This window comes from Notolepis coatsorum (genome assembly GCF_963971535.1).
Source record: "Notolepis coatsorum genome assembly, chromosome: 1".
Lineage (NCBI taxonomy): Eukaryota > Metazoa > Chordata > Actinopteri > Aulopiformes > Paralepididae > Notolepis > Notolepis coatsorum.
In genome coordinates, this window is record NC_140165.1 from 95,629,152 (window position 1) to 95,647,155 (window position 18,004).

The 18,004-nt window shown below is 44.6% G+C and overlaps 1 protein-coding gene across 1 annotated transcript in view; it reads right to left on the bottom strand.

Annotated features, from left to right (window-relative positions):
• exoc6b (exocyst complex component 6B) overlaps window positions 1-18,004 on the bottom strand; it is a gene marked incomplete at its 3' end in the record, with an annotated part of 249,105 nt that overhangs the window by 194,589 nt on the left and 36,512 nt on the right. The window contains exon 2 of the mRNA XM_084332506.1: window positions 246-411. Coding sequence (XP_084188632.1) covers window positions 246-411 — 166 coding nt within the window. The remainder of the gene's footprint in view (window positions 1-245; window positions 412-18,004) is intronic.

Below are 18,004 nucleotides of genomic sequence, written 5' to 3' on the forward strand. Positions count from 1 at the left end.
TGTGAATGATGAGATATTTGGACAGTGATGGTGTCATCATCATCATCATCATCATCATCATCATCATCATGTGATAGTGCCTTCTGAATGTTACAGTTTTCACCAGAGGTTCCAGAGTGGGAACTGTAGAGCTCTACACAATGTTTTATTTTAATTCTACATTTCCATCTGACCTCTCGCTCCTCCTCCACCATCCCCTCCCTCCCTCCCTCCCTCCCTTCCTTCCTCTCCCTCTCTCTCCTTACCTTTAGTTTCTGGGCCTCTCCTCGTACTTTCAGCAGCTCAGTAATTGAGTCTACAAAGCCTTGGAAGTGATGGTTACACATCTTCTCTATCTCTCGGTCATGGTTTCTGACGCGACCCTCCAACTTGTCCATGAACAAGCCATGCTCCTGGCCATCATACACTGACCTGGGAGGGAGGAGGGAGGGGGAGAGGGAGAGAGGGAGAGAGAGGGAGAGAGGGAGAGAGGAAGAGAAAGATTATAGCTCGCATCACCTCATCATACTAAAAATACATGTAAGTGTAAAGTGAAATATCTTACATAAAAGCAGGGCTAAAAAACAGCTGCCCCTCTACAACACAACAAAGAACTTCATTGAAGCTCCACCAAAACAAGAATCCACTCGGACCCTGGCTCTTAACAATGCCATAAACATTGGCATCAGCTCACCACCCGAGTAATTTTCCACTAGAATGTTCCTGCTCTTATAAATGGCCATCTTGTCCTGACCCACAACAACATGTTATGTTTGCCACTTCACTTCTTTTTGTAAACGGCACCATTGCCAATTAATCTTCAATTCAACTCTCGCCACAGTTCAAAAACACATTCCTCAAGGTTTCAAACAGACCTTCAAGTCTCAGTAAAAAACTGAAAAGAAAGGTCTTGTTCCTGAAAAAAGGACAACTAATGGATTGCAACAAAACTATTAACCACCACCTTAAATATTCTCCACTGAAGGTCACCCGTCCTCTTATTTATTTAGCGGTGGTTTATACAGAACTATTTTGTTTTGTTCAAGGCTTTGACACAATATTATGTATAGTATTCCCAGGTACTGTAAGCCTCCCCTCTTCCAGCGTAACACTCCTGGCAACTGAGGAAGGCCTGTCGACCACCTCCCAACTGCTACAGCCTCACTCTTTGCCCAGTTCACTTTTGCAGCTGACATCTTTCCAAAAGGTTTCAACAATGCTACCCAAAATCATCCGAGCGGCAGACTTAACGCAGACCAAATCAAATCTAATTTATTTGTAAGGCCCGACAACACACGTTAATGTCCCCATGGGCCGGACACGTCTTCTTTAAACAAGTCAAGAAGAAACATCACAATAAGTCAAGAACAAAACAAGAACACCATAAGGTCCAACAAATTTAAAGTAAATGCAAATAAATGAATGAATGCAAACACTCCCAGACATACCCCACGCGAAGGTAAGGAAAAACTTGCTAAAACCTAACAATAGGGGAAAATGCACCACAGGCAGTGTGGAGGAGAGAAACCTTAGAAGGGCCATTCAAGGGGGGATCTCCCTTCTTAGATGTCGGTGATAGTAGTGTTGCAGACTGACAGTGGTAAGCAACTGTCAGTCCAACCACTTCAGCCACAGCTAAACTACAGTCCTCTCTACTACAGACACATTACTAGACTTAACGCTAGTGATGCACCGATGTGAAAATTTTGGCCGATACCGATATTAATATTGCTGTTCTGGCCGATACCGATATTTACCGATGTTGATATCTCTGTATAGAAAACACTTTATCAAATAAAGAGCTATTTTCCAAAACGCATTTTTTTTTCTTTTTACTTTTGTAACTTATTTTCATAAATGATTGATATTTTGAAACTATTTAAGGCCAAAACATGTAAAAAGAAAAAAAATATATAAAAAATATATATATATATATATATATATATATATATATATATATAGCCTACATATTATTATTTTTTTATTTATTTTTTGATCTGCCCCATCTTGATATCGGACCGATAACGGTGTAAAAAAAAAACGGCCATATCGGCCAATATTATATCGGCGGCCGATATATCGTGCAGCACTACTTAACGCAGACCAACAACTTCAGCCACAGCTAAACTACAGTCCCCTTACCAAACAAACACCCTCCTTACCACTATACACACCAAAACACACAGTAATCTATACACACTAATTACAATATTTACCTAAATAGATAAAAGCTAAAGATGGAAAATATAAAACACTCATGACCACTTCCACGCACATCTCACTCAAACCAAACTCACTCCCAACATGCATTGAGAAAGAGAGACAGAGACAGAGACAGAGACACAGATGTAAACCTTAAGTAAAATGTATTTTCCAATTTAGTTCACTCAATATGAAACATACATGCAATCATTTAAACAGAAAAATGTTACTGGCAGTCTTCTGCAATAACAAAGCAAGGCAAAATACTTATAGGATCGTGATTTTGATTAATGGATTGTTTTGTACCCCTAGAGGAAACCCACACCAATGTGGGGAGAACATGTAAACACACCACACAGAAAGGACTCCTGCCGAGGTGAGACAGCTACATTTACGACATCAGTCCAGTAGGGGGAGCCATTATATTATTATGTGTGTGGATGTCTATGTGTCATCTCTCCTGAACTGGTGTAAAGAGAGTTCCTTAGAGATGAATGTAAGTAAAACTAAGGAACTCATCATACACAACAGTATCTTAGTGCAGTCTCTCGTGATTAACGGACAAACGATAGAGCAAGTGGATCATTTTAAATATCTTCGGCACGTACTGTACATTGATAGCAATCTTAACTTCAATAAAAATACAGACCACATATTTAAATCATGCAATTAACGCCTCCATCTTTTTTTTTTGACCAAATCTTTTTATTTTCATATTTTCAAACAAGAAACAACACAGCACAATAATGACAATATTACATAACAGACATCCAAGAACACAAACTAACACAACAATGACTAGACAATAAATTAGACTTATTATATATCGGATACACAACCAGTCAATACAAGTTATCACAAAGAAAAAGGATAACAAAATAAAATCTTTACTATAAAAAGTGCTTACCGAGCCCCCTCCACCTCCAGGTCCAGCAACCGCAAGCCACAGTCCCGCCACAGTCCCGGAGGACCCACAGCCCGGCCCCCCCGCGAGCCAAAGCACCACGCCTCTTTAGCGCCTCGACCCGCAGAGACCCCGAACCGCGGCCCACCCCAGCCAGAGCCCACGATCACCAGACCCAGATCAGAAGGGGCGGGGGTCAGAAAATATACATAGGACCAATATTGAATGAAAAATAATAAACAAAACAAAATTAAAAATACAAAAACACCATAACCATCAACATACATGAATATTCGCTCTATCTCCCCCCCCCCCCCCCCCCCCCCTCGCCCCAGGACCCCAACGTGAGCCATCAATATAATACCTTATCCAGTACTTTCAGTACTTTCCAGAGTCATATGTGTTCTTTTAGTTTTTCCACCACGGCCCACCAGACCGCAATATTGGCCTAATTTTTATCAAAAAACAAGACAACACAATACAATAACCATAATAACAATACACAAAACTTCACAGGGCGATAACAGAGCAATAATAATAAAAGAAATAACAATTTATAAAAACAGAGTACAACATTTTAATTTAAAGGGGTACTATCTTACAATTGGCCTTTCCCAGTATTCAGTACCGTTTCCCGGCCGTGTGGCTCTATATCAATAAGACTTATGTCTCTAATTCTCATATTGGCGCACTCTTCCAATTCCCCTCACAACCCTCACCAATCTGAGTCATCTCAAAACGTGCATATCAGTGATGTCAGAGATTCCCAGCTGCATAACAATGTGGCAATTGTCAACGCCTCCATCTTTTAGGTAAGCTCAACAACTTTTGTGTGAGTAAGCCAATTATGGAAACAGTTTATAAGAACCTAGTGGAGGGAATCTTAACCTTTAACATGGCCATGTGGTACGGAAATCTGAACATAAAAGGAAGGAATATGTTGCAGAGGATAGGATAGTGAATTTGGCCTCTAAAGCCATAGGGAAGCCACAGAAACAGCTAAGCTACATCTACGGCGAAGTGCTTAGGAAGAAAGCTAGGAAGATAGTGTGTGACCCCTCTCACCGACCCACTATGTGGAGTTCGAGCTGTTGCCCTCTGATAGTCGTTACAGAGTCCAAATACAATTAGATTTCGAGTACTCCGCCCCTCCCCCACCTTTATAAACAGTGCACATCCGTAGGTACGTTAGGATGTCTATCAAACAACAATCAAATTGACATCCTGCCCCACCAACCCCAAATAGGTCTGTTGCATTTGGAAATACGTCAAATCACAGAAGCTCGCCTTAAAGGAACACGCCAACATTTTGGGAAATTACCGTCTTAACAGAGAGAGACAAGAAGATAGATACCAGTTTCCTCTCTGTACGTTCAGTAGAAAGCTATCTGGCTGCATGTTAGCCTAGCTTAGCACAATGAGTGGAAGCGGACATGGCCGGTTAGCCTTCGGGAGAGGTGTTAGTTGGACAATGCCTAGGCTAACCGGCACTGTCCGCTTCCATTAATCTCCTACTCTGGGTATTCAGTAGGTGGTGTCAGAGAGGCAAGTACCCATGTGACCTAAGGATAGTAGTACCGCACTTGAAAAACATGTCAATCATTTTTAAATGTTCGATTGCAAATTGAATCAATTGTTGTTTTTTCCGATAAATTAATAGTTTAGATTAATTGACTAATCGATCAAATACATCGACAGATTAAATCGATAACAAAATAATCGTTAGTTGCAGCCCTAAGATGGAACTTAAGATCCCTCGGGTCGGATAACGGAATCACAATTCCATTAGACTTACTCACACACATTGTATAATTAACTAAGCATAAGATTCACTAAAACCATGAAGTTATTGAAATGGTCTAACTTGTCAAAACATCAACGGAGAGTCTGTCTGCTTTCTGGAGGCCGTCTCTTGATTCAAATGTTAAATGCATAAATATTTTCATGTCAAACAGACAGGACCATTTCACGGCTTTGGCTCGACAGCCTCCAGAACTTACTCTATGTAACCTACAACCTCAGAGTGACCTCTGTAACTTTAAATTGTATTTATTTATTTGTAATATTTGTATTGGTTTTTAAAAAAAAATCACGCACAGTTACTTACATTACAAAAACACACATAGGGACAGGGGGGGGGGGGGGGGTTCCTCCAGTTCATCTATGCCATCATCCACACCATAAGCAAGCAAAAACAAAACAAAAAGAAAAACAAGCAAAAAGGAATGCAAACCAAGACAGGCACTGTACAGTATTGCACTTGCCTCAAGCCCATTCACATGTAGACATAAATTTATTTTTCTATCCTAGGTCTGTCCATACAATGGGGCATTGGGCCTTTAGAAGGATCCGAGAAATTTCAGCAGGAAAATAGTCTAATAGTGGGGCCCACACCTCCTGAAAGGTCGTTGCCTCTATGTCAGTCTTTCATGGGGTAGCACAGGGGTTCCCAAACTTTTCAGGCCGGGGCCCAGAAAATAAGGCGTCAGAGAGCCGCGGCCCAATGCACATCGTCTGGCTTTTTTTTTTCTTTTTTTTTCCAGGTGACCGATTTTTTAAGCCAAATATCACTTCAATCCTATTAAGTTAGTTCAAGTTAGTTATTCATTTATATGTGCTATTTATGAGAGGGCTAACTTGTTGCAAAATAATAATGATAATAATAATAGCCTCATTAAAATACTATTGTTGCTTCGGTTGTTTTCAGCGTTTTATGTGCATAATCTGTTATTTAGTTTGAAATGTTCGTTGAAATAAGTAGATTTTTCGTTTTTGTTTATTTATTAAGTTAATATAAAACCATATAGTCACATTTTAGAATACAATAGAATAGAATTTTAGAATACAACTAGAAACACTGTCCTGGCCTGCTTCTAAGTTCAGTGGCCTGACAAAAAAAAATTAATAAAAAAATAAAAAAATAAAAAATAAAAAGTAGTGATACATTTACATTTACATTTAGCTGACGCTTTTATCCAAAGTGATAGTAGATACCCAGATCTGTTTGACATTTCGAACATATTGAACAGTCCATTTTGTTTAGTAACACAGGTGTGATGTGTAATCTGTGAAGAATTGTATATTGTGTTGCGACCTCTGTAACTAAACACAACCTGAGAGTGACCTCTGTAACTAGGGCTGGGCGATTAATCGATATTATCGATTAATTCGAATGAATGATTTAGGACGATTTAGAATTTTTTTTATCGATTTTAAATTTCTTTTTTTTTCTTTTCTTTTATAGTCACCTTTTATTTTACAAAAAGTGATGTTTGGTGAAAATTAGATTTGCACTTTATTAATCCCAATAGGGAAATTCATTCTTGTTTGATGATTAAGAGGCACCTTTTATTTGTTTTAAGTAAAGTTTGGTGAAAAAGCTAGTTATTGCACTATTAATCCCAATAGGGACATTCATCTTTGTTTGATCAAGAGTAACCTTTTATATTATATATATATATTATTATAATTTTTTTAAGTGAAGATTTGTGAAAGTTAGGTTTGCACTTCAATCCCAATAGGGACATTCATCTTGGTTTGATAATTTTTTTTTGTCAAATAAAAACAAAGGTTTCTAGTTTTCAAGGGGAAAAAATCGATTACAATCGTAAATCGGAGTTAAAAAATTATAATCTGGGATTTAATTTTTAGGCCATATCGCCCCCAGCCCTATCTGTAACTAAACACAACCTGAGAGAGTGACCTCTGTAACTAAACACAACCTGAGAGAGTGACCTCTGTAACTAAACACAACCTCAGAGAGTGACCTCTGTAACTAAACACAACCTGAGAGAGTGACCTCTGTAACTAAACACAACCTGAGAGAGTGACCTCTGTAACTAAACACAACCTGAGAGAGTGACCTCTGTAACTAAACACAACCTGAGAGAGTGACCTCTGTAACTAAACACAACCTGAGAGAGTGACCTCTGTAACTAAACACAACCTGAGAGAGTGACCTCTGTAACTAAACACAACCTGAGAGAGTGACCTCTGTAACTAAACACAACCTGAGAGAGTGACCTCTGTAACTAAACACAACCTGAGAGAGTGACCTCTGTAACTAAACACAACCTGAGAGAGTGACCTCTGTAACTAAACACAACCTGAGAGAGTGACCTCTGTAACTAAACACAACCTGAGAGAGTGACCTCTGTAACTAAACACAACCTGAGAGAGTGACCTCTGTAACTAAACACAACCTCAGAGAGTGACCTCTGTAACTAAACACAACCTGAGAGAGTGACCTCTGTAACTAAACACAACCTGAGAGAGTGACCTCTGTAACTAAACACAACCTGAGAGAGTGACCTCTGTAACTAAACACAACCTGAGAGAGTGACCTCTGTAACTAAACACAACCTGAGAGAGTGACCTCTGTAACTAAACACAACCTGAGAGAGTGACCTCTGTAACTAAACACAACCTGAGAGAGTGACCTCTGTAACTAAACACAACCTCAGAGAGTGACCTCTGTAACTAAACACAACCTGAGAGTGACCTCTGTAACTAAACACAACCTGAGAGAGTGACCTCTGTAACTAAACACAACCTGAGAGAGTGACCTCTGTAACTAAACACAACCTGAGAGAGTGACCTCTGTAACTAAACACAACCTGAGAGAGTGACCTCTGTAACTAAACACAACCTGAGAGAGTGACCTCTGTAACTAAACACAACCTGAGAGAGTGACCACTCTGGACCACTGAGTGACCCGAGTTCACTTGGCTTAAACAGCACTTCTCTTCAGTCCTGTGCCCTTTCCTTTCCCAAAAAATCACTCACACACAAACATTATTTACTTATAATTACTACAGTACACTTGTGAGGACTATGACCCATTTTCCATTGGCTACATGTATTCCCTCGCCCCTTACCTTGACCATAACCCCTAAATGCAACTTCTCAGTTCCCAAAAAGGTCCCCACTTCTGATGTCCAGAACGCAAAGTACACACACACACACACACCTGAGTGTGGTGCAACACCCCCACCTTTCCTCTTGTTGACCAGGAAATGCCTGCCATGTACAATAGAGAGCATGACTGACTTCCTTCACACACACACAAACATGCTCATGCACGCATGCAGACACACACATAAAATACAAATGTGGCTGCTTACGCCTTTTATGGTTCCATTCATTTGTGTGTGTGTGTGTGTGTGTGTGTGTGTGTGTGTGTGTGTGTGTGTGTGTGTGTGTGTGTGTGTGTGTGTGTGTGTGTGTGTGTGTGTGTGTGTGTGTGTGTGTGTGTGTGTGTGTGTGTGTGTGTGTGTGTGTGTGTGTGTGTGTGTGTGTGTGTGTGTGTGTGTGTGTGTGTGAGAGGACTAGAGTATACAACCACCACTGCCCTACACAAACAATGTGACTTTTATAGAACAGCCCTGGTAATGATAACATACAACTGCAAATATCTACACGGACGGCCAAACGGACAAATGGACAAACAGAAAAACAAGTCGGTCAAGGTGAAGACTGTTTAAATCCAGTTATCATTAGCACAGCAGCATCAGATTGGTTCACTACATCTCAATACCAATGGTGACAAATGATAGAGATAAGAGGAGAGAGAGAGAGAGAGAGAGAGAGAGAGAGAGAGAGAGAGAGAGAGAGAGAGAGAGAGAGAGAGAGAGAGAGAGAGAGAGAGAGAGAGACTAGCTAGTCAGCATTCTTCTTCTATCATATCTCTCTCCAATGACATCATCAATGCTGGCGAGTAACTGCAGTTGGCTGTGGCGGTAAAGAGGGGGTAAGTGACATCAGTCACCAGTCAGCCTTAGCGCTGAAAGCCAAGGTATTGATGGCATCATGACAAGACCGTCGGCACAGCAGGGGACTCAAAGTTTGAGAAACTGATTTTCACCCTGGTGGCTATGTTCACCTAACCTGACCCAGACGCCATCCTTTAACACTGTTTGAAATAGGAGCACAAAAAAATATATATATATATATATATATATATATAATAATAATACTTGGCAGAGTACCTTTACCGAAACCGCCAGTAGCCCCTCAAAGGACGTCGATTGGTCCAAACTAGAGCCCGATATGTTGGACGATAAACACTTTTTTTGAACCCTTTCACTACCACGCTACAGAAGGTTAACCTTTCACTACCAGACTAGAGAAGGTTAACCCTTTCACTACCACACTACAGACGGTAAACGGCATGTAGTGTGGTAGTGAAAGGGTTAACCTGCTGTAGTGTGGTTGTGAAAGGGTTAACCCTTTGTCGTGTGGCAGTGACAGGGTTAACCTTCTGTATTGTTGCAGTGAAAGGGTTAACCATTTTGGTAGTGTGGTAGTGAAAGGGTTAACAGAACAATAATGCAGAGGAAAAAATGCTTGGGGTCATTTAGAAACGTTGTCGTCGTCACAGTTTGTCCAGAAGAGCGCACTCAGACTCACTGCCCTGTTTACATATAACTCAGTCATTGTTTACAATACTCTCAGCAGCACCGTCTGCATGAAGCTCACAGCTAGCTTGATGGAGTAGAGAATACGTGGTTTAAAGTTAGTAGAGAGGACATCAGAGGTTTTGCCAGGTGTATGTTTTCTTTATATACTTACCTATTACTTAAATAAACTCATCATTAGTGAAGATTAAGCTATTTAGAATAGAATATGCAAATGCAAACTAGTTTGGTTCCAGCTCAACAGTTAACTTTTTTTTACATTTAAAAAAACAACAATTCATATTATTCATATATATATATATATGAAGAATATCAGCCGATATAGATATTGGAATATTTTACTCCCCAATATCAGTATTGAGTTGACCCCAAGTGGTTCGGGCACAAGCACATGACTTGAAGCCTGACCAGATGGAACAAGGTTAATGCTCAATATTAATCCATGATACATATTCAATTATACATTTCCAAGTGACACTTGAATAACACATGAATAATGTTTCATTTTGCACAGTATAGAGTCTCCACTGCCTGCCTGCCCGTCTGTCACTCTGTCTGCCTGTCTGTCACTCTGTCTGCCCGTCTGTCACTCTGTCTGTCTGTCTGTCACTCTGCCTGTCTGTCTGTCACTCTGCCTGCCTGTCTGTCTGTCACTCTGTCTGTCTGTCTGTCACTCTGTCTGTCTGTCTGTCTGTCACTCTGCCTGTCTGTCTGTCCCACTGTCTGTCTGTCTGTCTGTCTGTCCCACTGTCTGTCTGTCTGTCTGTCACTCTGCCTGTCTGTCTGTCTGTCACTCTGCCTGTCTGTCTGTATGTCACTCTGCCTGTCTGTCTGTCTGTCACTCTGTCTGCCTGTCTGTCTGTCACTCTGCCTGCCTGCCTGTCTGTCACTCTGCATGTCTGTCTGTCTGTCACTCTGCCTGTCTGTCTGTCACTCTGCCTGCCTGCCTGTCTGTCACTCTGCCTGCCTGCCTGTCTGTCACTCTGCCTGCCTGCCTGTCTGTCACTCTGCCTGCCTGTCTGTCTGTCACTCTGTCTGCCTGTCTGTCACTCTGCCTGTCTGTCTGTCTGTCACTCTGCCTGCCTGTCTGTCTGTCACTCTGTCTGCCTGTCTGTCACTCTGCCTGCCTGCCTGTCTGTCACTCTGCCTGCCTGCCTGTCTGTCACTCTGCATGTCTGTCTGTCTGTCACTCTGCCTGCCTGCCTGTCTGTCACTCTGCCTGCCTGTCTGTCACTCTGCCTGCCTGCCTGTCTGTCACTCTGCCTGCCCGGCTGTCTGTCACTCTGCCTGCCTGCCTGTCTGTCACTCTGCCTGCCTGCCTGTCTGTCACTCTGCCTGCCTGTCTGTCACTCTGCCTGTCTGTCTGTCACTCTGCCTGCATGTCTGTCACGCTGCCTGTCTGTCTGTCACTCTGCATGTCTGTCTGTCACTCTGCCTGTCTGTCTGTCACTCTGCATGTCTGTCTGTCACTATGCCTGTCCGTCTGTCACTCTGCCTGTCTGTCTGTCACTATGCCTGTCCGTCTGTCACTCTGCCTGTCTGTCTGTCACTATGCCTGTCTGTCTGTCACTCTGCATGTCTGTCTGTCTATCCCACTTCCTGCCTGTCTGTCCCACTGCCTGCCTGTCTGTCCCTCTGCCTGCCTGCCTGCCTGCCTGTCTGTCCCTCTGCCTGCATGTCTGTCTGTCCCTCTGCCTGCCTGCCTGTCTGTCCATCTGCCTGCCTGTCTGTCTGTCCATCTGCCTGCCTGTCTGTCCCTCTGCCTGCCTGCCTGCCTGCCTGCCTGTCTGTCCCACTGCCTGCCTGTCTGTCCCACTGCCTGCCTGTCTGTCCCTCTGCCTGCCTGTCTTGCTGTCCCTCTGCCTGCCTGCCTGCCTGTCTGTCCCACTGCCTGCCTGTCTGGCTGTCTCTCCCACTGCCTGTCTGTCTGTCTGTCCCTCTGCCTGCCTGCCCGTCTGTCCCTCTGCCTGCCTACCTGTCGGTCACTCTGCCTGTCTGTCTGACCCTGACATAGCATAGCCACACATAGCCTGAGATCCAGACAGTCTTGTCACATGGAGGCCCATCAGAAACAGTTCTGACACATGGTTTAAGAAGCAGTAGTTATGGGTGAAATGTTATATTATGGGGATGGGCCTAGAAGACTACTACTATTAGCTTAGTCGGTCTACAAACACACAGACATGTGTGTGACTTCTGACTTGACCGTTATCAAGGCAGATATAGACTTCTTCCACGTAGGTTCTTTATCAAAAGGTGATTGCAGGGGTATGACCATGTATAGTGAAGGGAAACCATGTTGCTAATCTCTCCTCCACACAAAGACAAGGTGAAACTCCTGTGGTGCTCCATGGCCCTACATGGGGCACGAAATTGGAGCCCGCCACCCGCCAATGGCGGGCATATTTTAGGTTTGGCGAGTGACACACAGAGGTCTGTCCGCCACGTGGCGGGTAACAAAATGAAAATAGTCATATAAAATAATTAAAACTGCGGTGTGTTTTGGTCTTACGACAGTCGCCTTTTAGCAAATCGCAAAGCCTGCGATTTGGGATACGTTATACAGCTAGTTTGATTCAAGTTTTTTTCTTGCGTGCCAGTCATGCTTACCAATCAGAAGTGCTGTGCTCTCATTGCTCACCAATCAGAAGTAGCCCAAGGTAGCTACGTATACGCCCAACAACAACAGCTTGTGAAACGTGACAAACGTTGTGTGTGAAGACACTGTATTGCATAGCTCCAGAGTGCTTTGGTCGCATTTTGCGAACTACTGTAAATCAGTCCCAGCTTCTTCTTTTTTTCACACTGTTTCTATGTGCAGTGTAAATTCCAATGCTTCTAACAAGCTTGGCATCCTAGTCATTCATTTCCGTCTGGGGAAAATAACGTTAGCCGCTAGCTAAGCTAAACTAGCCAATCCTGCTCAGACAGAAAACAGCTGAGCTGAGGTTAGAAAGGGGGAGCGGGGCTCTCTCTCCATCCCTCTCTCTACTTGTTCAATTAAGGAGCCCTTTCTGTGTGTGTGTGTGTGTGTGTGTGTGTGTGTGTGTGTGTGTGTGTGTGTGTGTGTGTGTGTATGTGCGCGCGTGGAAAATACCAGATGACATGAGTTTGATAGTATTTACTAGGGCTGTCCCCGACTAAGGATTTGGATGGTCGACTATGATTGGCCAAAATTTGCCGTTAGTCGACTATTGGTAGACAAAAAAGAAGAAAGAAAAAAAAGAATTTTTTGTATCAATCCATTTGGGCTGTGGGGGGTGCTTCATGTCTGAAGGAGTCGAATGAAGGCTTCTTGTCCTCTGCAAAAGCATGCAATTGGTCCACTGATGGATACATCTTGATATTTGTCTAGTCTAGTGTGTTCATTAGATGGGTGAAATCCTCTTTCAGTGCCTCTGATTTTGTACATTATCTAACGTTAACACGAACCTACAGTAAACTAACTTTTTCCCCCGACCGGAAGTAAAAATGATGCTTCTTTTTCTGCTTGTGTGTCCGGTTCTGTGTTTGTTGGTTTTAACGTTAGCTGAGAACTACCTGTTATATTAAATTAATTGATTGCTGTTTAACTTGTCCGTGTCCAGTCCTTTCGATTAGCCCTACCGTTCATTGTAAACAATGTTGCATGTAATTATATTAACGTTACTGTGTTATTGTAGCTATGTTAATAAATTCTGAATGGCATTAACATTACTTGGGTATGATAGCATTGAATAGCATCAACGCTAGCTGGATTTGAAGGCGTATGCTATGGAAGTCCCCTGCGGCTCCACTTTGTTGAAATGTACATATAACTAGGGCTATAGGATAACCACTGGTTAATTCGCGATTTTATATTGGTTTGTCATGACAAACCAATTACATAATCCAACATATGTGTAAGAAACTAACATAGTTAACGGTATATTTTTTTAATGATTCGTTACTGACTTCTCACTCACGCAGCCGGCATCTACCAGCTTCATGCTGGACTCTCGGAGCCGCGGGGAATAATTATGTGTTTTACTGTATACACAGTGTGTAACTGAGGGGTACAATTCCCTGACTGTATGGTTAGATATGATACTTACTACCACTACCTCTTGTACTTTAGACTCTGGCCACCCAGTACTAGGTATAAATAATTATGATAAACACTCCCACCTGATGAAACGGATCCAACACAAATGTACCAAGTCGAAAGTCTGCGTTTATTAATAATACATAGCAAAAGGTATGTACAACGATCACTTAATTACATTTATGATTTGAAATAGTATGCACTTTTATGGCAAATGAGTATTCGTAGGTAGATCAATATCGAATGTCCAATCTCTGATTGTGCAGGAAGCAAATATACAACCTGGAATATTTAGGGAACAATAGCAATGATACTTGAATGATTATATAGCTGGATACACTAGGGGAAGGTTCCGACTGCTTGTAGGACAGCTGGAGGGGGGGGGGGTAGAGTCTGGCTGTATCCCGTCTGACCGAGGGTATCCTGGGAGAGCCCACAGTCGTGCGACCCGGTGCCCAGCGATCCTCGATCCACAGATGAAAGCAGTTGGACTCTCTGTGGCCGGCGTCCTCCGGTCCACGATGGAGAGACGTGAGGCGACCTCGTCGTGTAGAGCGTCTTCTCACCTGTCGTCCTCTCCGGGGGGGGTATTTCCAACACACCGCAGTGTTGGCCTTTATCCATAGAATAATCAAAGTACTCAAAGCATAATCCAAGCCGGGGAAGGCTAGCCGTCGTCGGTAGAATAATCCAATATACAGGTCCACTCGCTCTTTGGCCTGGAGCTCCTCGGGTGCAGCTTCACGTGGGGTCAACCACCCTGGATAAGCGTCCAGCTGATGCCCGAAACGATGGGGGTGCTGATTACTATAGAACTCTTACCGCACGAGGCACTACATATGAATAGACTATTATTAGCTTAATAGAATACGTCCAACTCGACGATATAGTGCCAAATATGACTATTCAAATATTAATATACACAATGTCTCAATGCCGATACTGGGCCGAATTGGCCTTACTGCCCACACGTGGTTCGCGGGGAGGCTTTTGCGTCTGTCACTCTGTTGGAGGGTAAGGAACTGGACTAAAGAAGGAAAGCTCTACTTTAATAGCGCAGTATATATACGCACTATGAACAAATAGTACCATTAGTGGTGCGGTAGACATATTCCTACGCGGAACTAGGACTTGTCCATACATGTTGAGCGGTACGATTGAACCTGGTCTGAGGGGTATGGCGACCTGGCACCAAGGTCTCGTCCAATGGTAGAATGGAGACTATTATGGGATGTTCAGTAGACTAGAAGGGATATTCAATGCATATTGTACAAGGAATATACAAGGGATATCAGGGGATATACAAATACAATTAAATATATATATATAAATAAATATATATATTCGGTTTAATCTGATCCTTCAGAACAGCCGCCCCCTAATTGGTCCCAACCCAATTAGTTAAGCAGAGACAGATTAACTGCACTGTCTACCACTCAAGGGTTCGCTGTAAGGGTCAGTCAACTCACAAAGTCATAGGGTCATGGTCATCATCGATTGTGTCTGGGAGTCGGGGCAGTTCTATGAGCCTCGCCACAGGACGGGTGTAAATGCGCCCCTGGACGAGTACTTCAGCTGCTCGGACCTTGCCATCGGCACCGGTGATCACTTTGCTTACGCGGCCAGCCGGCCACATAGCTCTGGGTAGTGACTGGTCAATAATCATGACGACTGTTCCTTCCATCAAATTGTCTCTCTCTTTTACCCACTTCTGGCGGGTCTGTAGAGACGGTAGGTAGTGCAGTAGGAAACTGCTCCAAAACTTGTCGGCTAATACTTGGCTGTACCTCCACATTCGTCGGCCGTTCGCTTCTTCAGGCCGGTACATTGTCTGGGGTAACGCGGGATCTAGCCGCCCCATCAGGAGGGTGTTGGGGGTGACTGGGTCGACATCTGCTACATCACTGGAGACGTAACCGAGGGGCTTTGAGTTCAATACTCCCTCAATCTCCGTGAGGACTGTCATTAGGACTTCTTCCGCCACAGTCTGGGCCCCAAGTACTGCGTACAGGGCTGTCTTTATAGAACGTACTTCTCGTTCCCAAGTTCCACCGAAGTGGGGTGCGTTTGGGGGGTTGAATTGGAAGTCAATCTGGGCTGGAGCGAGGTGGGTCTTAAGTTCTGGGCCCATAGCTTGGAAGCTCTCCCTCAGCTCTCTTTCTCCGCCTTTGAAGTTTGTCCCGTGATCGGACAATAATGTAGACGGTTTTCCTTTCCGTGATGTGAATCTTCGGAAGGCCATAAGGAATGAGTCTGCGCTCATGGTCGGAAGGAGCTCGATATGTATCGCTCTGGTGGTCATGCATTTGAATACAATACCCCACCGCTTCTCGGTGCCTCTTCCTTTCTTTATGTGCAGCGGGCCAAAACAGTCCATGCCTGTTGAGTGGAATGGCTTGTCGCCGAGTCGGAGGCGACATGGAGGTAGGTCAGCCATCCGTGGTATGCTGGGCTGCGCGCGCCACTTTCGGCAGTCTAGACAGGTTCGCTGGAAGCGTCGCACCGCCTCTCTTCCTTGAAGTATCCAGTAACGACGTCTGATTTCCGCGAAGACTCTCTCTGCTCCTGCGTGGTGTACATCCTCGTCGTATTTCTTTATAATCAGCTCTGTGACCTTGTGTCGGCTGTTCAATACGATCGGGTACTTAATGTCATCCGGTAAATTGGGGGCTCTCCGCAGGCGACCACCCACTCTGATGAGGGTATGTGTGTCACTCTCGGGGGCCAGATGAATCAATCTGCTGTCTGATGGGACGGGCTTTCCTCCCTGTAGACAGTCTAGTTCATCGGGGAACGAGTCTCTCTGGGCTCGTTGCAGTAGAAGCAGTTCTGCTTCCTCGTAGTCAGCTGCTGACATATCAGCGGGGGACTTAATCTCTGGGTGGTGCCACAGGAATGTCCGTTGCTGCGCACTCTCTATGGTAATGCAATCGTCTATGTTGGGGTCTGCGGAGACAACAGTGCTCAATCCACAGAACATGGGTTTCTTATTCTCAGCCTCCTCGTCACTTGCTTCCCTCGGGGTGGGCGTGGGCCAATCTCCTTCCGGGAGCTTGAGGAATGCTGGTCCGTCACTGTAGATGTTATGACGGGTTAAGTCATCTAGGGACATCCCCGGGTGATGACGTCAGCTGGGTTGTGTTTTGTATCCACATAGCGCCAGTTTGCTTCTCCGGTTAACTCTCCGGTTAACTCTTGAATCTCAGTGACTCTGACTCCCACGAAGACTTTGTATTTGCATGAATCCGATTTGATCCAGGCGAGTACTGTCGTGGAATCTGACCACAGGATTGTTCTATGCACCGGAATGGTGAGCTCACGTTGGATGAGCGTGGCTAGATGCGCTCCTGCGAGGGCTGCGCAGAGCTCTAGACGTGGGATAGACTGTTGCTTGCGTGGGGCTATTCTCGAGCGGGCGAGGATGAATGCTGTGTAGATCTCTCCCCCCTCTTCTTGGGCCCGCAAGTAGGCTACTGATCCGTAGGCGACCTCGGAGGCGTCACTGAAGACGTGTAAATCCATTTTACATGTCTCTGGCCTCACCGTGGGTGGGAAGTAGCTTCGGCGTATATTAACGCCTGGGAGTGAGTGGAGTTCCATCTCCCACTCTCTCCAGGTGGATGCAAGGTGTGCGGGAATGGGGTCGTCCCAGCCCTGATCCTTGTCCCACAATGCTCGTACAATCATCTTTGCCCTGGTGGTGTACGGTAGTATACATCCTAACGGGTCATATTGTCGGGCGAGTGTTCTGTACACACTCCGTCTGGTGGTCGGTATTGCCGTCGACCTTCCCTGCTCCGTGGTCAGGGGTTTGTGTCTATAGTGGAGCGAATCTGTTTTGAAGCGCCACACTAGTCCTAGTGTCATCTCTTGGGCTTCTCCTGGGATTGTGGCCATCCAGGTCTCGCTGCTCGCTGCCTTGTCCTCGGAGGAGAGGCTGCGCAGTACGTGCGGATCGCTGCTGGCCCACTGCCTGGGATCAAAGCCGCCTTTGATCAGAGAGGCGCAGAGTTTAAGTAGGAGAGCCTCGGCTTCTTCCTGGGTCGAAACGCTTTGTAGACAGTTATCTACGTAGAAGCTGTTCTTCACACTGTGTCGGACCTCTTCATCCGCTGCTGGGTCCTCTGCGACATGTCTCTGTAGTGCAAATGTAGCACAGCATGGGCTGCATGTAGTTCCGAAAGGGAGGACTTCCCATTGGTAGATGGCTGGGTGCTCATCTCCTGGCCTCTCTCTCCATAGGAACCGCAACAGGGGCTTGTCCTCCTCTACTAATCTCACCTGCAGGAACATCCCTTTGATATCCCCGCTGATAGCCACCTTGTCCTGGCGGAAGCGGAGTAGTACGCCTAGTAGGGAGGGGCCGAGTGTAGGACCGGGCAATAGCTCTTTATTCAGATTTTGGGATCCGATCTGGTAGCTGCAGTTAAACACGATGCG